This window comes from Stegostoma tigrinum, chromosome 30, assembly GCF_030684315.1.
Source record: "Stegostoma tigrinum isolate sSteTig4 chromosome 30, sSteTig4.hap1, whole genome shotgun sequence".
Taxonomy (NCBI): domain Eukaryota; kingdom Metazoa; phylum Chordata; class Chondrichthyes; order Orectolobiformes; family Stegostomatidae; genus Stegostoma; species Stegostoma tigrinum.
Window position 1 is genome coordinate 44,769,982 of NC_081383.1, and position 21,477 is coordinate 44,791,458.

Genomic DNA, 21,477 nt, shown 5'->3' on the forward strand with positions numbered 1-21,477 from the left:
ATATTCAAGACTGAGATAGGCATTTTTAATCAGTAAGGGGATCAAGAGTCATGGGGGAATGACAGGAAAGTGGATTTGATGATTGTCAGATTAGCTATGATTTCAATGAATAGTGGAGCTTACTTGATGGGCTGAAAAGCCCACTTCTGCTTCTGTCTTATGGTCCCTAATTATGGAGCTCTTGTACTTCTATATTCTTCTGTTGTTAATGCACTTTTTCTTGCATTATTTTTCTCATTTTCGTTGGCCATTTCTCCATTTCTGATGTTTCCTGCTTGACTTTGAACATTTATTTCACAAAGCAAACTCCTTCTATTTAATGCCACTGATCTCTGTTCTTAAAATTCTATTAATTGGAGACACACAACTCACTGGCATGTTTTCAGGACTTGGCACTGGCAAATTTGAGCTTGTTCGGGAAATGATATTGCTTTCCTGTTAGATGCCATACTGTCTTGCCAGGCCATAATTATCTCCCTAAATAAGACATGGTGGATTAACAGATTGCTCATGGCCAAGGAATTAAGGTCAAGGGTTAAATTCATTAAGTATGCTTTGTTACCTTTGTTATCTCTAAGAAGATCCTATGACACACTTAAGAACGAGTTGTCCTGCCCAATATTTAGATCTTTAAGCAATTCGACAATAGGACAGCCTAATGATTATTTCTAATACTAGACAAATTAAATATCACTCTAAATTAACTGTTAAGCACACAGAAAAGGTTATGTGTAACTTCAATTTTTTCACTTTTTATCGGTTTACTGAATCCAATGATCTCACAGTAGGGAACACAAAGCAAAAGTACAGATGAAAGAGACCCAGCAGCAAAGAGATAAGGAGGCCAAAACTGCACACAATATTCCAGATGTGGCCTCACCAACACCTTGAATAATTGCAGCAAGATATCCTTGTTCCTGAACTTGAATCCACTTTCTATAAAGGCCAACATACAATTAACCTCTTCACTGCCTGCTGCACCCACACACTTACTTTCAGCAACTGGAGCAGGAAGACACACGGGTCTTGCTGAACATTGTCCTCTCTCAATTTACATCCAAATAATCTGCCTTCCTATTTTTGCTACCGAAGTGGATAACCTCACATTGATCCACATTATATTGTATCTGCCATGCATTTGCCTCCTGACCCAGCCTGCCCAAATGCAAATGAAACATCTCCCCCTTCCATCCAGCTGAGTGCCATCTCTAAAGCTGCAGATATTACACAGTTACCTCATTTAAATCATTAACATACACTGTGATTAGCTGGGCTCCCAGCACCGATCCCTGTAGTACCTCACTCAACACTACCTACCATTCAGAAAAAGACCCATTTATTACTAATTGTACGTTTTGTACACTTTAATTTTATGCATTAATCTCTTATGTGGAACTTTGTTGAAAAGCTTTCTGAATGTCCAAATAAACCACATCTACTGGCTCCTCCAACAACTCCACAAGAAACATCCTTGAAGAATTCCAGTACATTTCTCAAGCATGATTTCCTTTCTGCAAACCCATACTGACTGCATCTCATTCCACCACTGTTTTCTAAATGCTCTGTCATAAAATCCTCAATAATGGACTCTAGCATCTTGCCCACTAGTGGCATCAGACTCACTAGTCAAAATTCCATTTTCTCTCAACCTCCTTTTTAAATAGTGGTGTTACACAGGAACTGTTCCAGAAACTAAAGAATCTTGGAAGATGAGCATCAACGCATAGACTATTTATCAGGCTAGTTCCTTAAATTCTCTGGCATGCAGACGATCAAACCTTGGGGATTTATCCACCTTCAATCCCATCAATTTCACCAACACTATTTCTCTACTAAAACATATTTGCTTCAGCTCCTCCCTCTCGTGAAACCCAGTGTTTCCCTTCATTTCTGGTACATTACTTGCATCCTTTGTGAAGATACAAATGAAGTTTGAATTTAAGGTACATCAACCACTTCTTTGCTCTCCATTATAAATTCCCCCTGCTTCTGACTGTAAGGAACCTATATTAGTTTTCACCAATCTTTTTCTCTTCATTTACCAAGAGAAACTTTTAAGTCAATTATGTTTCCCACAAATCTGCTCTCATACTCAATTTTTGCTTTTTGAAAATCAATCCCTTGGTCTTGCTATTCTGACAACTCGCCTGTTCCCAATCTTCAAGTCTACTCATTTACTTTCCTCTTGCTAACTTGTATGCTTCTTTTTTGTTTTACATCAATTACAACCAAGGTTTAGCCTCTACTCTTTGTGCTCTTGTGCCTGACAGGAATAAACAATTTCAGTAGCTCACCCATTCACTCTCTGCCATTGCCAATCCTGTCATTCTTTTCAGGAACATTTCCCAATCAGTCAATAGCCAACTCACACTTAATACCATCATTGTTCCCCTCATTAAGATTGAGGACCCTCATCTCAGAATCAACTACCTCACTCTCTATCTTGATGAAGGATTCGATCATCCTATGGTCACTCATTCCCAAGAGGCCTCTCACAAATACATTAGCATTATTCCTTACTCATTGCATTCTACCCCAGTCTAAAATGGCCTATTGCCTAGTTGGGTTCTCAACAATATTGATCTAAAAACCATCCTGTACACTCTAGGAATTCTTCCTCTATGTTATTGTGATGAATTTGATTCGTCTGATATATACGCTGATTAAAGTTACCCATAATTGCAGATGTTCCTTCACCACATGTATCTCTGATTTCCTATTTAATGCTGTTCCCAATATCACCAATACAGCCTGGCAGTCTGTACCTCCACTAACATTTTTTTACCCCTTTTCATTTTTCCAATTCTTTCCACACAGCTTTGACTTGTTGCAGCTAATATCTTTGCTCAATATTTTGTTTATATCCTTTTTAACCAATAACACAACTCCACTGCCTTTTTCTAGCAAATCCTTCCTAAATACTAAATATCTCTGTATGTTCAGTTCCCGTTTCTGGTCAACCTGCAGACACGTCTCCATAATCCCAACCATATCATATATGTTTACACCTACTTATGTGATTAATTCATACATATTATTTCAAATGCTCCGTGTATTCAGGCACAAAGCCTCAAGGCTTGTATTTATAAGGTTCCTTGTCCCATTCCCATGTTTCACATCACCCTGTGGGCTTGTTTGATTTTGGTCTTTCATTCCTCCATCTATCACTACTTACTCCCCTTTTTGTCATTTATTATTTAATACATCAGAGATATGATATCGTAGCATGAAGAGTAGGAGTAGGCCATTCAGTCCCTCAAGGCTGCTCTACCTTTCCAGCAGGTCATTGGAAATCAGATCATGGCCTTTACTTGCTTTTGCTGATTTCTCCCTGTACCCTTTAATTTTCTTGTGATCTAAAGTTCACCTAACTCATTCATAATTATATTCATTAACCCATCTTCCACCTCTCTCAATAGAACAGAATTCCAAAACTAAGACAATCAGAAGAAATTCTTCTTCGTCTTCACCTTAAATAAGAGACATCTTATTTCAAAAATGTCAGTTTTAGACTCACTCAAAGAGGAAAACGTCCCCTCAGCATCTATTCTACAAAGCCGCAGCAGAGTTTTAGCTTCACTTGAGATAATGGGAACTGCAGATGCTGGAGATTCCAAGATAATAAAATGTGAGGCTGGATGAACACAGCAGGCCAAGCAGCATCTCAGGAGCACAAAAGCTGACGTTTCGGGCCTAGACCCTTCATCAGAGAGGGGGGTGGGGGGAGGGAACTGGAATAAATTGGGAGAGAGGGGGAGGCGGACCGAAGATGGAGAGTAAAGAAGATAGGTGGAGAGAGTGTAGGTGGGGAGGTAGGGAGGGGATAGGTCAGTCCAGGGAAGACGGACAGGTCAAGGAGGTGGGATGAGGTTAGTAGGTAGATGGGGGTGCGGCTTGGGGTGGGAGGAAGGGATGGGTGAGAGGAAGAACCGGTTAGGGAGGCAGAGACAGGTTGGACTGGTTTTGGGATGCAGTGGGGGGGGGGGGGGGGGGGGGAAGAGCTGGGCTGGTTGTGTGGTGCAGTGGGGGGAGGGGATGAACTGGGCTGGTTTAGGGATGCAGTAGGGGAAGGGGAGATTTTGAAACTGGTGAAGTCCACATTGATACCATATGGCTGCAGGGTTCCCAGGCGGAATATGAGTTGCTGTTCCTGCAACCTTCGGGTGGCATCATTGTGGCAGCGCAGGAGGCCCATGATGGACATGTCATCAAGAGAATGGGAGGGGGAGTGGAAATGGTTTGCGACTGGGAGGTGCAGTTGTTTGTTGCGAACTGAGCGGAGGTGTTCTGCAAAGCGGTCCCCAAGCCTCCGCTTGGTTTCCCCAATGTAGAGGAAGCCGCACTGGGTACAGTGGATGCAGTATACCACATTGGCAGATGTGCAGGTGAATCTCTGCTTGATGTGGAATGTCATCTTGGGGCCTGGGATGGGGGTGAGGGAGGAGGTGTGGGGACAAGTGTAGCATTTCCTGCGGTTGCAGGGGAAGGTGCCGGGTGTGGTGGGGTTGGAGGGCAGTGTGGAGCGAACAAGGGAGTCACGGAGAGAGTGGTCTCTCCGGAAAGCAGACAGGGGAGGGGATGGAAAAATGTCTTGGGTGGTGGGGTCGGATTGTAAATGGCGGAAGTGTCGGAGGATAATGCGTTGTATCCGGAGGTTGGTAGGGTGGTGTGTGAGAACGAGGGGGATCCTCTTGGGGCGGTTGTGGCGGGGGCGGGGTGTGAGGGATGTGTCGCGGGAAATGCGGGAGACGCGGTCAAGGGCGTTCTCGATCACCGTGGGGGGAAAGTTGCGGTCCTTAAAGAACTTGGACATCTGGGATGTGCGAGAGTGGAATGTCTTATCGTGGGAGCAGATGCGGCGGAGGCGGAGGAATTGGGAATAGGGGATGGAATTTTTGCAGGAGGGTGGGTGGGAGGAGGTGTATTCTAGGTAGCTGTGGGAGTCGGTGGGCTTGAAATGGACATCAGTTACAAGCTGGTTGCCTGAGATGGAGACTGAGAGGTCCAGGAAGGTGAGGGATGTGCTGGAGATGGCCCAGGTGAACTGAAGGTTGGGGTGGAAGGTGTTGGTGAAGTGGATGAACTGTTTGAGCTCCTCTGGGGAGCAAGAGGCGGCGCCGATACAGTCATCAATGTACCGGAGGAAGAGGTGGGGTTTGGGACCTGTGTAGGTGCGGAAGAGGGACTGTTCCACGTAACCTACAAAGAGGCAGGCATAGCTGGGGCCCATGCGGGTGCCCATGGCCACCCCCTTAGTCTGTAGGAAGTGGGAGGAGTCAAAAGAGAAGTTGTTGAGTGTGAGGACGAGTTCAGCTAGGCGGATGAGAGTGTCGGTGGAGGGGGCCTGGTCGGGCCTGCGGGACAGGAAGAAGCGGAGGGCCTTGAGGCCATCTCCATGCGGAATGCAGGTGTACAGGGACTGGACGTCCATAGTGAATATGAGGTGTTGGGGGCCAGGGAATTGGAAGTCCTGGAGGAGGTGGAGGGCGTGGGTGGTGTCACGGACGTAGGTGGGGAGTTCCTGGACCAAAGGGGAGAAAATGGAGTTCAGATAGGTGGAGATGAGTTCGGTGGGGCAGGAGCAGGCCGAGACGATGGGTCGACCAGGGCAGGCAGGTTTGTGGATTTTGGGAAGGAGATAGAAACGGGCCGTGCGGGGTTGGGGAACAATGAGGTTGGAGGCTGTGGGTGGGAGGTCCCCTGAGGTGATGAGGTCGTGAATGGTGTTGGAGATGATGGTTTCGTGCTCGGGTGTGGGGTCATGATCGAGGAGGCGGTAGGAGGTGGTGTCGGAGAGTTGGCGTCTGGCCTCGGCGATGTAGAGGTCAGTGCGCCATACTACCACTTTCCAGATAGGTGGAGATGAGTTCAGTGGGGCAGTATGTGGAACATACGTATGTAGGTTACGTGGAACAGTCCCTCTTCCGCACCTACACAGGCCCCAAACCCCACCTCTTCCTCCGGTACATTGATGACTGTATCGGCGCCGCCTCTTGCTCCCCAGAGGAGCTCAAACAGTTCATCCACTTCACCAACACCTTCCACCCCAACCTTCAGTTCACCTGGGCCATCTCCAGCACATCCCTCACCTTCCCGGACCTCTCAGTCTCCATCTCAGGCAACCAGCTTGTAACTGATGTCCATTTCAAGCCCACCGACTCCCACAGCTACCTAGAATACACCTCCTCCCACCCACCCTCCTGCAAAAATTCCATCCCCTATTCCCAATTCCTCCGCCTCCGCCGCATCTGCTCCCACGATAAGACATTCCACTCCCGCACATCCCAGATGTCCAAGTTCTTCAAGGACCGCAACTTTCCCCCCACGGTGATCGAGAACGCCCTTGACCGCGTCTCCCGCATTTCCCGCGACACATCCCTCACACCCTGCCCCCGCCACAACCGCCCCAAGAGGATCCCTCTCGTTCTCACACACCACCCTACCAACCTCCGGATACAACGCATTATCCTCCGACACTTCCGCCATTTACAATCCGACCCCACCACCCAAGGCATTTTTCCATCCCCTCCCCTGTCTGCTTTCCGGAGAGACCACTCTCTCCGTGACTCCCTTGTTCGCTCCACACTGCCCTCCAACCCCACCACACCCGGCACCTTCCCCTGCAACCGCAGGAAATGCTACACTTGTCCCCACACCTCCTCCCTCACCCCCATCCCAGGCCCCAAGATGACATTCCACATCAAGCAGAGATTCACCTGCACATCTGCCAATGTGGTATACTGCATCCACTGTACCCGGTGCGGCTTCCTCTACATTGGGGAAACCAAGCGGAGGCTTGGGGACCGCTTTGCAGAACACCTCCGCTCAGTTCGCAACAAACAACTGCACCTCCCAGTCGCAAACCATTTCCACTCCCCCTCCCATTCTTTTGATGACATGTCCATCATGGGCCTCCTGCGCTGCCACAATGATGCCACCCGAAGGTTGCAGGAACAGCAACTCATATTCCGCCTGGGAACCCTGCAGCCATATGGTATCAATGTGGACTTCACCAGTTTCAAAATCTCCCCTTCCCCTACTGCATCCCTAAACCAGCCCAGTTCATCCCCTCCCCCCACTGCACCACACAACCAGCCCAGCTCTTCCCCCCCACCCACTGCATCCCAAAACCAGTCCAACCTGTCTCTGCCTCCCTAACCGGTTCTTCCTCTCACCCATCCCTTCCTCCCACCCCAAGCCGCACCCCCAGCTACCTACTAACCTCATCCCACCTCCTTGACCTGTCCGTCTTCCCTGGACTGACCTATCCCTTCCATACCTCCCCACCTACACTCTCTCCACCTATCTTCTTTACTCTCCATCTTCGGTCCGCCTCCCCCTCTCTCCCAATTTATTCCAGTTCCCTCCCCCCATCCCCCTCTCTGATGAAGGGTCTAGGCCCGAAACGTCAGCTTTTGTGCTCCTGAGATGCTGCTTGGCCTGCTGTGTTCATCCAGCCTCACATTTTATTATTTTAGCTTCACTTGCCTGCTTTCCACCAAGATCCTCTTCTGAACATTCTTCGGTTTCACAATCCTCAACTCGGTATCCTGAAGAACAAACACAAGTTACTTGCACTTTCATGTCCCAGGAGTAATTGTAGCTTGCCACAGTCTGGACAGTGTAGTACATTAAGACAACTAACTGCCGCCAGCTGGCACAAATGCAGCCCATACTGATTGAAAGTATCTTCTTTGGGAGATCAAATGCTCACGAAAAGTCTAGTTAATGGTAGGGCCCTGAACAGCACTGATCTACAGAGGGATGTTGGGGTTCAAGTCCATAGCTCCCTGAAAGTGGCCACATAAGTAGATGAGGTGATAAAGAAGACATACGGCAAGCTAGCCTTCATTTGTTGGGGACCTGAATACAACAGTCAGGATGACGTGTTACGGCTTTATAAGACTTTGTTAGACCACACTTAGAGTATTACAATCAATTCTGGTCGCCACATCACAGGAAGGATGTGGAGGTTTGGGGAGGGTGCAGAAGAGGTTTACCAGAATGCTGCCTGGATTAGATGGCACGAGCTATAAGGAGGCTAGAAAAACTCTAGTTCTGTTCTAGAGTTCTCTGGAGTTGCGAAAGCTAGGGGGAGACGGGACAGAAGTCTGTAAAATTACGAAATGCACTGATTGGTTCTGACCATCAACCCTTTCTCCCAGAGTTGAAATGTCCAATACTAGAGGGCATGCATTTAAGGTGAGAGGGGAGAAGGTCAAAAGAGGTATGAAGCGCTAGTTTTTTTTTTTACACAGTGAGTGGTAGGAGTCTGAAACCTGCTGCCAGAGGTGATGGCGGAGGCAGATGCGATGGAGGAGTTTAAGGGACTTTTAGATAAACATATTAATATGCAAGGAATGGAGAGTTATGGACCGAGGGCAGGCAGAAGGGATTAGTTTAATTTCGCGAATATTCAGCACAACGTCGAGGGCCGAAGAGGCTGTTCCTGTGCTGTACAATTCTATGCTCTTCCTTCCATGATGAGGGTGCCAAAGATAGCTAATGTCGGAAGAGGATCTATCAATTTTCTCAATTTACAGTATACACTAATTGATACTCACAGTTATTCAAGAGAAAACATCACTTCCTAACAACATTGCAAATTAAGAAGCAGGCACAATAAAATATACTGAAGCAAAGCTTCAAAGATCTTGGCAATTTATTTTCTTCTACCTTTACTGATCTTCTTTGACGTTCTGTTGTTTGGAGTCTCTGGGCTGATCAAAATTTCATCAGGATTTCCTCCTTCCTCTTGGATCACCTGAAACCAAGAACCAAATCATTAACATGGAGCAAAGTCAAACTATTCTACGCAGCTAAACAAAAAACTGAAAGAAATGTGGACACTGGAAGCCAGAAACACTAACTGAAATTGCCGGAAAAACTCAGCAGGTCTGGCAGCAACTGTGGAAAGAAATAAGACTCCGTTTCCTGTCCAGTGACCCTTCCTCAGCACCCCAGATTCTGTTTTGCTGAATTTGCCTTTCCCAAGAGTATGCTTAAGGGATACTGCTATATTAAAACAATTGATGATTTGTAGTTGAAATAAATGTTATATTATTAAGTATTCCAACAGAATTAAAGCAATGCCATTTTTTTTTGTCTGTATTTTAACTATGGTGCAAGAATGAAGTGTGTTTTGCTTAAAGCCTAGTAGTTTGACCAATCAAATCACATCTGGATTGCAGCACCTTACATAGCCTAAAACCTAACTTTAAAGGCAATCTCCTTGATATGTTTTGAGGGGGTTTAATCTGGCCCCTAACACCAAAAACTGCAGCTACTTCAGAAGAACCTAATGAAATTACAAGGTTCTTTTTGGAGGTGGGGCAAGCTTGTCCATTTTGACCAAAAACCAGAACAGCAACTTATTATTTAAATGGAAAGTAGATTCAAAGTTTGTCAAGGCAGAGGGATCTAGGCGCCCTTGTGCATGACAGAAAGTGGGTATGCAGGTGCAGCCTATAAAAGGAAAAGCAAATGAAATCCTGGCAATTATTGCAGAAGGGATAGATTATAAAAGTAGTGTTGCTACAATCAAATAAAGCATTGGTGAGACCACACCTGGAGTATAGTGTCCAGCTTTGGCCTCCTTACTTGAGGAAAGATGCAGCTGCACTGGAGGCAGTTCAGAGATTCACCAGATTGATTCCGTGGGATGACGGGCCTGTCAGATGAGAAGCAGTTGAATAGCTTGGGCTTATATTTGCTGGAGTTCAGAAGAATGAGGGAGGGATCTGAATGAGGTACATAAAATCCCAAGGGGGATAATAAAGTGGATGTTAAACAGATGTTCACCCTTGTGAGACAGTATTGAACAAGAGGTTGTAGATATAGAGTGAGAGAAACTAGGTTCAAAACTGAGATGAGAAGAAAGTACTTCTCTCAGAGGGTTGTGAATCCATGTAACTCACTGCCTCAGAGTGCAGTGGAGTCAGAATCGTCAACAGATTCAAAAAAGAATACGTTTCTGATGATAAAGGGCTTTGGGGAGCAGGCAGAAGGGTGGAGTTGAGACCAGTATAAGATCAGCCATGATCATGTTAAATGGCAGAGCAGGCTCAAAGGACTGTATTGCCTACTGCCCTCCTAATTCATGTGTTTTTATGGTGCAGGTAGCCTTTAGGCCCATCATGCTTGTATCAGCTCTTCAATGAGTGTCATCAACTCGTGCCAATCTCCTGCTTTTCCCAATACCCTTATGCACTATTTCTATTCAAATACTACCCCAATGTCTTCCTAAATGCTTTAAATGAACCTGCCTCCACCATATTTCCAGTGCATTCCATACCCACTAGATATACACACACATACAAGTACGCATTCTGTGCTCATTGTACTTTATTGGCTGGATTCTCACCAAACTCATTTCATTTAAAATCCTCCTCCTCTTTAAACCTACAAGGGAATCAAGTGGTTTGGGGAAGGCAGAACAGTGGAGTTAAGGCCACCATCTGTTTAGCAAAGATTTGACAGAATGACAAAGCAGGTTCAAAAGGCCTATAAAAGCCTAAAGAAATGTGGATGCTGGAAACCAGGAACAAAAAAGAGCAGCATCAGAGGTGAAAAATAACAGTTAAGGTTTCGGTCAATGAACCTGAACTCTGATTTCACTCCACAGGTATTACTGGACCTGCTGAGCTTTTCCAGTAATCTCTGTTTTTGGTTTCTCAAAAGACCTATTCCTACTCTATTCTTTATGTTTATACCTCTTCCACAAAAGGACCTTCCACCTACCTTAGCATTTTCTTTTTGTTTTACACATTTCAGTATTTGCCCTTCCCAATTCCACCTTTAGTAGATGCCCCTCAAGTCTACCAGTACTAATAGTGCAGAATCCAGTTTCGTTCTCTCAAAACAACTTTCTCTCTTGGTGCTCCAATCTTTATCAGCCTTGTTAAAATCCTTAAGTTTTTGGTTACTGCTTCTAAATTCTCTTGGAAGTGCTACAAAGAGTGAGTAAAATACAATTGTCACTGTTGATATAGATTGAAGCCAGCATTAACATAAAGTGATTTATTCCTTTGAAAGGTCAAGCTCAGCTTTTCCGCTTCATCAAGTAATTTGTCAGCAAAAGAATGTCATGTTGAAATTATTTATTATTTTGTTTAAAAATGATAGGACTTGACAACTCACTAACTTTTTAATAATGAATATTTTAAAAGTATTCAGAAAAAAGTCCCATTGAGCAAGCACCTCAATTCTATTTGTTGCTCAACAGGCCTACGCTCTGCAGTAATTGAATTTTTCAATGCACCTAAATTATATATAAAATTATTGAATTTGAGTTTATTGTACAAAACAGCACTAAATGATTGGGTGAAATGTTGATCACTGAAAAGTGATGCTCCAAAAATGTTGATCTGAAATTTGCTTGTGCCAGGCTGATTGCCGAAGTATTTGTAATTTTTTTCTTAAACACCAAACTGAACACACAGGTAGGGCATTGGAATATCTCAAAGATGTCGCTGAGATTGGAGGGTTGGAGATATACAGAGGGTTTGAATAGGCTGGGGCTTCCTTCCCTGGGGCGTCAGAAGCTGAGAGGTGACCTTAAAGAAGTTTAGATTAGATTAGATTCCCTACAGTGTAGAAACAGGCCCTTCAGCCCAACAAGTCCACACCGCCTCTTGGAGCATCCCACCCAGACCCATCCCCCTATAACCCACACACCCCTGAACACTACAGGCAATTTAGCATGGCCGATCCACCTAGACTACACATCTTTGGACTCTGGGAGGAAACCGGAGCACCCGGAGGAAACCTACGCAGACACGGGGAAAATGTGCAAACTCCTCAGTTACCTGCGGCTGGAATTGAACCCAGGTCCCTGGCGCTGAGAGGCTGCAGAGCTAACCACTGAGCCACCATGCTGCCCCTACAAGGGTGAACAGCCAAAGTCTTTTTCCCAGGGTGGGACCTGAAGGGCAACATTTTTATGCAAAGGGTGGTGTGTGTATGGAAAGAGATGCCAGAAGTGGTGGGGGTAATTATTACTACATTTAAAATGCATTTGGATGTGTACATGAAAAGGAAGGGATTTCGGGATACAGGTCAAATGCTGGCAAATGGGACTAGATCAGTTTAGATATTTGGCTGGCACGGATGAGTCGACCAAAGGGTCTGTTTCCATGCTGTATAACTCTACGACTCTATTTTCAGATTTTCCAAACTAGGTATTCTGCAGAGTCCCACAGACTCCTGCAACTGAATGTTTCCAATGAAATTCTAAAGCCAACCTCTTGGCCAACCTAAACCTTCCTTCTATTCTATCCTACCCCCAGGGTACCTTAGCCTATTTCTCTCCTGGTTCCACTCTCCAACTTTCAGCCTTCTCATCCACCCATGAGAATTTCCATCAGCCATCCACTACCCCCAGCACTGATTCCACTCCCAACTCCATTCTCCTTCTTTACCCACCTCCATCCCACTGCCTCATCCTCTGATTGCTTCTCCTACAACCAACACTCACCACCTCCTCTCAACAGACTCACTGCTACATTTCCCAACTCCTCCATTCCACTTGGTTGGAGACAAAAAAAAACTTCAGATGCTGGAAGACAAAAAGGAAGCTGAAAGAACACAGCAAGACAGGCAGCATCTAGAAGAAAGGAGAAATCAATATTTCAGGTATTACTCTTGTCAGAGCTGGATATGGGAGTGGGGGGGGAGGTGTAGATAAGGGGGGGGAGGCGGGGGATGCAGAATGGTGGTGATAGGTGGACACTGATAGCAGGTGCGAACTGGTTGATCAACAGGAGGGATGAATATGCTTGGTAGATGGAATGGAAGGGAGGAGGCAGGGCTGGAAAGGGAGCAGGGCGTTGGGTGGGAAGGTTATTTGAAATTAGAGAACTTAAATGTTAAGTCCTCAGGGCTGTAGGATGTCCAGATGGAAGTCATGTTGTTGTTCCTCAAATTTGCAATCTGATTCACCGTGACACTGGAGGAGCCCGAGGATTGACACGTTGGAGAGGGAGAAGATGTCTGAGAGCGAGGGCGAGGGCTGAAATGGGCAGTGAACAGGAGGTTGGACTGGCTGTTTCACGCCAGGCAAAGATGCTTGACAAAACAATCACCAAGTCAACATTTGGTCTCACCAATGTACAGAGGACCACGTCGGGCTCACCAGACACAGAACACAAGGTTGGAAGAGATGCAGGTGAAACTCTGTCTCACCTGGAAGGATGTGAGGGGGGTGGTATGTGAGCAGGTGTTGCATCTTTTACGGTTACAGGGGAAGGTACCGGGGGAGTGGTTGGTGGGGGGTGTGGCGCAAGTCCCCATCCCTCTCCTATTTCCGCAAGGATTGCTCCTCTTCAGTACGTACACCAATACTGTTTCCTAACTCTTCCATTGTTACATCAAATGGCTGCATCGGAGCTGCATCCTGCACACAGGCTGAAGTGGAGCAGTTCATCAACTTCACTAACAATGTCCACCCCACCTTCAAATTCACCTGGATCTATCTCAGATACCTCCCTCCCCTTTCTTGTCCTCTCCGTTTCCATTTCTGGTGACAGTTTACACTGTCACCTGGACTGCACCTCCTCCTACCCTGTATCCTGCAAAAACTCCATCCTCTTTTCCCAATTCATCCATCTCCATTGCATCTGCTCTGACACTCCCAAATATCCCAGATGGTCTCTTATTTCAAACAACGTCCCTTCCTGGTCACCCAAACAGCCCTCCACCGTGCCTTCTCCGTTTCCCGCTCCACAGCTCTAAACCATGTCCCAAACATTATAAGAGAGAGTTCTCCCAGGTCTTCACTTTCCACCCCACTAGGCTCTGCATCCAATGTATCATCTTCAAATACTTCTGCCAACTGCAACTAGAACCCACCACACAGAACATCTTCCACTTCCCACCTCTCTCTGCACCACACTTGCTGACAAACACTCCAACCACACACCCCCCCAACCCCAGTACCTTGCCCTGTAACTGTAAAAGATCCAAATCCTGCCCGACAATCACATCCCACACCTCCATTCAGGACCCTAAACAATCCATCCGGATGAGACAGAGCTTCACCTGCATCTCCTCCAACCTCGCCTGCAGCATCCGGTGCTTCCCAATGTGGTCTTCCCTATATCAGTGAGGCCAAACGCAGGCTAGGTGACCATTTTTCCAAGCATCTTTGCCTAGTCCGAATCAGCCAGCCCAAACTCCCCAGCAACCGACCGCCCATTTCATCTCAGACCCCTCCCCCTCAGCCTCATGCAGCGTCACAGCAACTCAGGACACAGACTTGACGAACGGCACCTTACAGCCTGAAGGACTAACATTGTGTTCTCTAATTTCAAACATCCTTCCTAGCCCCTCCTCCTCCCTTTGACGCCCTCCAGCCACCAATCAGATTCATCCCTCCCATCGACCAACCAGGCTGTACCTACCACCAGCGACCACCTATCACCATCATTCCTCCACCATCCCTCCCTATACTACACCTCCCCCCACCCCCACAACCAGTTCTGAAGGAGGCTAATACCAGAAGTGTTGACAGCTTCTTTCCTCCAGGTGCTGTCTGACCTGCTGTGTCCTTCCAGCCTCTTGTTTGTGCCCCACCAAACACTAATTGTCGACCCAGGCCAGCGCCAAGCTCCCCACGCACCCCGCCCCTCACCTGCCGCAGCCGCTCCATCAGGACGCTTTTGTTGCCGTTAATATCGAGGTTTCGCTTCCTCAACTCCGTCTTCAAATCTACCACCCGGAGCTCGGTGATCCTGCGGAGGTCACCCTCAGCAACAGGCACACAAGTCTCGCTGTCATCGTCCATAGCAGCCAACTCGGTCCGGCCTCCTACAGACAGAATACAGCTCCAAGATGGCGCCCACACACCGCCTTCACTCCCCGACTGCCGGGGTCCTGCTACTGCGCATGCGTGCTGGGGCCACCGCGCAGGCGTTAACCCATTCAATCCCTGCTGCTCCTGGACACGAGGATGAGGTGACCATTCAGTCCATCCACCTGACGCAGTTCCTATCCTCCTCATCTCACCCCAGCAACAATATTTTGGGTTCAAAAGAGAAGTTGCTGGGAAAAACTTAGCGGGTCTGGCAGAATCTGTGAAGAAGAAAATCAGTATGAACATTGCGGGTCTGGTGACCCTTCCTCAGTTCTGAAACTTCCGAAACGTTAACTCTAGTTTTTTCTTCACAGTGCTGCCAGACCCGCGGAGATTTATCAGCAACTTCTGTCTTTAGCTCCTAATTTACAAAATCCACACTACTTTCGATTTTTAATATTCTCGGTTTCCCTGCTTCTCATACCCTACAAGTTTGTCCTTCAATGTAACAGCCACAGCCGTTCCCAGCAGGCATAATTTTACATTTCTGGGACCATGCCTGAAAATATTTTATGTATTCCTCTTTTATCCAACTGTAGAGAGATAACTAATACAGGTGAATCTGTATGCACCTCAAGTAAGTAAGTGATTCCATAGTCTGTAAAGAACATATTCATAATTCTGACTATACAAATTTACTTAAGTACAGTAGACCAGATATGGTCCATTAGCAGACGAAATTGAGAACTGTGCAGCATAGTTTCAAAATAAGGCGCCTGTCGTTTGAAACAGAGAAAAGGAGGGTGTTTTTCCAGAAGGTTGTTAATCTTTGGAATTCTCTCCCTGCATCATTGACTACATTAATGTTTGATTCAAATGGCATGGTGGCTCAGTGGTTAGTACTGCTGCCTCACAGCACCAGGGATCCAGGTTCAATTCCACCCTCTGGATACTATCTGGGTGGAGTTTGTACATTCTCCCAGTGTCTTTCTGGGTGCTCTGGTTTCCTCCCACAGTCCAAAGATATGCAGGGTGAGTGGATTGGCTATGCTATAGTGCCCAGGGATGTTTGGATTTGACAAGGGAAATGTAGAAGTACTGGGTCTGCGTGGGGTGTGCTTTGGAGGAGTGGTGTGGACTCATTGGGCTGAATGGCCTGTTCCCACAATGTAGGAATTTAATGAAAAGCCACATTTTAACCTGAGAATCAAAGGTCATGGGGCCTTGCAGCTTTACTCATGCTTAAGGGAATCAATGCAAGATCCAACAAGCATTTGCAAGGCCCTGTGAATTGTTAGAACGTAGAACAGTACAGGCCCTTCAGCCCATGAAGTTGTATCAAACTTTAACCCTAATCCTGAGGTCTATCTAACTCCACCCCTACCTTATACTGTAATCCATATGCCTATCTAATAGCCGCTTAAATGCCCCTAATGAAGCCGACACCACTATCCTCTCCGGCAATGCATTCCATGTCCCCACCACTCTCTGAGTAAAGAACCTACCTCTGAAGGCTCCCCTGTATCTACCTCCGCTCACTTTAAAACTATGCCCCCTTGTAATAGCTACCTCCACCCTAGGAAAAAGTCTCTGGCTGTCCACTCTAACTATACCACTGACTGCTTTGTACACCTCTATCAAGTCACCTCTCATCCTTCATCATTCTAAAGAGAAAAGCCCTAGCTCTCAAAACCTTTCCTCGTAAGACTTTCCCTCCATTCCAGGCAATATCCTGGTAAATCTCCTCTGCATCTTTTCCAATGCTTCCACATCTTTCCTGTAATGAGGCGACCAGAACTGGACACAATATTCCAGATGTGGCCGAACCAGGTTTTTGTACAGGAGCAGCATAACTTCACGACTGTTGAAGTTAATCCCTCTATTAATGAAAGCTAACACACCATTCACCTTTCTTAACAACTCTATCCACCTGGGTGGCAGCTTTCAAGGAACTGTGAACATGAACCCCATGATTCCTCTGCTCCTCCACACTGCCAAGAATCTTTCTGTTAACTCTGTATTCTGCTTTCAAGTTTGTCTTTCCAAAATGAATCACCTCACACTTTTCAGGGTTAAACTCCATCTGCCACATCTCAGTCCAGCTCTGTGTCCTATCAGGGTCCCTTTGTAACCTACAACAGCCCTTTGCACTGTCCACAACGCGACCCACCTTCGAATCATCCACGAACTTGCTAATCCATCCGTCCACTCCATCCAAATCATTTACAAAAATCACAAATAGAAGAGCACCCAGGACAGATCCTTGTGGTACACCACTCGTAACTGAGCACCATGTTGAATATTTTCCATCCACTACCACCTTTTGTCTCCTAAGGGTCAGCCAGTTCTGAATCCAATCTGCCACATTTCCCCCATCCCATGCCTCCTTACATTCTGCATAAGCCTACTGTGGGGAACCTTGTCAAACACCTTACTTAAACTCTTGGATGCTACATCCACTGCTTTGCCTTCACCCACATGTTTGGTCACCTCTTCAAAGAATTCAATAAGGTTTGTGAGGCATGAATTACCCTTCACAAATCCACACTGACTATCACGAATCAAACTGTGTCTTTACAGGTGATCATAAATCCTATCTCTTAGAGCCCTTTCCAATAATTTGCCCACCACTGAAGTAAGACTAACCGGCCTGTAATTTCTGGGGTTATCCCTGTTCACTTTTTTGAACAAGGGAATGACATTTGCCTCTCTCCAATCTTCCGGCACTATACTCATGTACAGTGAGGACGAAAAGATCATCGCCAAAGGCCCTGCGATCTCTTCCCTCACTTCCCATAGAATCCTTGGATAAATCCCATCAGGCCCGGGGGACTTATTTTTCTTCAACTTCCTCAAAATTCCGAACACATCTTCCCTCTAACCTACCAGCCTATTTCACACTGTTTTCCTCTACAACTAGGTCCCTCTCAGTGGTGAATGCTGAAGAAAAGTATTCATTAAGGACCTCTCATATTTCTTTAGGCTGTTCTGAAAATATTTCAATGTCCAAACAACTTCATCATGTTCCTACACTATTTCATGATAATATAAATTACAACTGTCTCAAGTGAGAGATCTGAAACATATGCCTTCAAAATTCAGACCAGGTCAAATAAGGTGTGATATCCCCCATATTCTGATAATGTTGCTTACCAGCACTGCCAACACTTTATTGGAGGGTTTGCTGCCACCACTCCTACAAATTGGTATTTGTTGGATACTGATAAGTGGAGAAGGATATGCAAATTACATGTGCAGCAGCAGATAAGCTCGGTCTTTATGAAAAAGTGAAAGTTTCTTGTTTGTTAGCTGGCTAAATAATATCTTTGAAATGTCTCTTGTGAGACCTCAGGTTCAACCTAAGAGTAAATGCACATTCCTGCTTTCATACATGTTATTAACACTTTAAACAATTACTGAAGCATGGATGAGAACACACAAACACTAGTGATCACGTGGAAAAATTTCAGCGACTCTTGTTAGCTCCTCACAGGAACAGTCCTTGAGACCTGATGAGTCAAGAGTATCTTTTGATATCAGGTATTAACTGTTTTCAACAACACATACAGTCTACCTCTTCAAAGATCAGCTGTCCTCTGTTTGTGAGATGGAAAACTCTTTACTCTAAGTAATTTGTGGCCAAAACTAAACTGACCACCACTGACACACATAACCTGCACTCTGTGGATGACTTCAATGCTTTGACACCTCAATGATGAGGCAGAGGTACAGCAGAGCAGGAAAGAAAATGAGGCAAATCCTGCATTTCTGAATCCCATTGCCGCATGGAATGCCCTGCTTCATATGCCCAAAGATCAATGGGTTGGGAATCAGTCTGTTCAGTAACATGAAAACTCACAGAAACTCACAACTGCGAATATGTCATCCTCAAACTGAGACACAGCTGAAAAACATTTCCCAAGAGAATAATAGAGGTTGGATCATTGGATATATTGAAGCCTGGAGTAGACAGATTTATCATCTGTAAGGTAGTAAAGGGTTATGCAAAGCCGCCTGAGGGTTGCCAACTCCAGCTGGACATATTCTAATACATGCCAATGGGAGCGACATGATGGAAACTGGCAGTGTGGTGCAGATTCTACAGGAGCATGAGAGGAAAACAAAACCAATTTTAATGAGATAAACAAGACAAATTTGGAATAAGGATGAACAATGATTCAATTTTAGAGAAAAAAAGCTTTGCTCACTCTCAGGAGGATTGATGCAAGATCCAAGCCACAGTTTCACACACCAATTGAAGACCGCGAAAACTGAAGGGAAAATACTTTTTTCTCAGAACTGAGGGTCACCAGACCCGAAACGTTAACTCTGTTTTCTCCTTCACAGATGCTGCCAGACCTGCTGAGCTTTTCCAGTAACTTTGAATTTGTTCCTGATTTACAGCATTTTACAGTTCTTTTGGTTTTTATTCTGTGTTTTAAGTGTTTCTTTATTTCCCAAAAGCAAATCCTCAGAGCCAAGTTGTTATCTCCTCACTTGTTGAGTTGTAAGTAATTAGTCCATCTTAATCTGGAGAAGACACTACTTGATAATTTGCAAATTGTTTGTCTCTCTCTTCAAGTCTCCATAAGGGTGGATTTGTTCTGAGGCCTGAGCAATGGAATTTGGCAGTGAAGGAGCCCTGGCTTGTCCTGAACTTGTTTAGCAAGGACCACTCTTTGCCATGTTAGTTTAAGTTGAGTCATTCAAAGGTGGGACATGTTAGTAACTTCCAATGTTTCAGATTCTTTGATTCAGTGGATGCTTGCCAGTACACCTGGCTCAGGAATATTGCTCCATAACAAGCCTGGGTATGGAAGGTGGCCAGTAAGTGGGTTGAACAAGGCATCATGGAATGGGACCTGAGGCGCAGAGATGGTTCAATCACCTTGCAACTTTCATTGATCGGTGATTTCTGTCAAATGAAGCAAGCAAGCACCTGCTCACACAGTAGCATCATGGCCCATGCAACACCACATGATCAAGTTTAAATCTCCTTAAATAGAAGAAACAATTTGGAAGCCTCCAATTGACAGGGCTTTTGGCAACCTGCAATGAGATTGGTAGGGATTGAATTTCATTGACTCAACATTCATCTAAGTGTGTTGGGACGGGTGAGAGCAGGCACTAGACTCCCTGGATCTTAATCATTTCAGGCCGACTTCTTGTATCTTCCTTCAGGAACACCAATGCAAGTACTTATTTAACTCCTCTGTTGTTTTTCTGTTTTGTCTTATGCACTTTCCTGTCTCGGCATGTATTAGACTCAGATTTGTGTATTAATATTTTCCATTTTACTTAACTTTGGAAGCTTTCATGATTCATTCTTATGTTTCCTGCTTTTTACATCTCTCTTTCTTTATCAACCTCTTGGTTCTCCTGCCGAATTCCAAACTTTTTCAAATCTTGAGGTTTAGGGCTCTTCAGGCAACTTTATAAAGCTCTCCCTTTGATCTAATGCTATCTTTGACTTCCCTCATTAGCCATGGTTCTCTAATTTTTCCTCTAGAGTATTTCTGCCTTAAAGAAATGTATGTTTTGCTAAAACCAAGCAGAGAGTCTTTAAACAATAGCTGTTGCAAATCTACTGTCAAATGTTTTATGTATTTTTCTAATCTTCCTCATCATACCTTCATAAATATCCTTGTTTAGATTTAAGACCCTAGTTTCAGATTAAACATTCAAACTTAATGGAAAATTCAATCATGCTACGATCACTATTTATTAACTAGTCATTGAGAACAAAGTTATTAATATGAATAGATTGTATATGAATAGACCTAAAACAGATGTGCTATATTGGTTCCTCAACATATAATTCCAGGAAACCTCTTTGAACACGCTTCAACAGCATCGATGTTCATTCAATTCATCCAGTCAATCCGTAGATTGAAGTAACCATACATATCTAATTTCCTGATTTATACTGTGCCCAACATTTCCACTACTCTGGTGACCAAACAACAATTACATATCAATGTCTGGTTGTCTTGCAATTTCTTAGGTCCACCCAAACAGATTCTACAAACTGTCCTTTTAATTGGAGATCCCCTCTCAATGCAAGACTGATCTCATTCTTTAATATCATCATTACCCCACTTCCTTTTCCTTTCTGCCTATTTCTCCTCCACGTTTAAAAGTCAATTTCCCATCTTGGTCACCGTGTAGCCATGCCTCTGCAATGGCAATTAAATCAAACCCTTTTACTTCTAATGTGGTATCAATTCACATATCTTATTGCAAATACTCTCCACATTCAGATAAAATGTTCTTAATTCTGCCTTTTAACACCATTCTGTAACTTGACTGGTTGATTCTAGAATTTGTTTCTGCTGCTTTCCACTTTACTTAAATCTTTCTACTTCCCAAAATCAGCCTTGTTTTTAATTCTTTCTGAATTTCCATCCCCCTGACAAGCTAGACTAAATTCTACCCAACAGCATTTTCAAATCTCCCTGCAAGGATATTAGTCTCAGTTCTGTCAATGTCTAACCCATTCTCCTTCTACAGGTTTCATCTGCCTCAGAAATCTAGAGTCCTCCTTTCATACGCCACTTTTCCAGATACCTGTTCATTCACTGAGTTTTCTTATTTTTGTACTCCCTTGTGCATGATACTGAGAATAATCCTGATCTTTTCAAGTCTTTTGCCTAACTCTCTAAATTCTACTTTCGGGATCTCACCCT

At 45.0% G+C, this 21,477-nt stretch overlaps 1 protein-coding gene across 2 annotated transcripts in view; it reads right to left on the bottom strand.

Annotated features, from left to right (window-relative positions):
- Positions 1–21,477, bottom strand: part of LOC125465674 (scaffold attachment factor B1-like) — a 104,509-nt gene that overhangs the window by 70,025 nt on the left and 13,007 nt on the right. For both annotated transcript variants that reach the window (XM_059638433.1, XM_059638432.1), the window contains 3 exons: positions 14,630–15,069; positions 8,677–8,764; positions 7,489–7,550 (listed from right to left, as the gene is read on the bottom strand). In XM_059638433.1, coding sequence (XP_059494416.1) covers positions 7,489–7,550; positions 8,677–8,764; positions 14,630–15,069 — 590 coding nt within the window. The remainder of the gene's footprint in view (positions 1–7,488; positions 7,551–8,676; positions 8,765–14,629; positions 15,070–21,477) is intronic.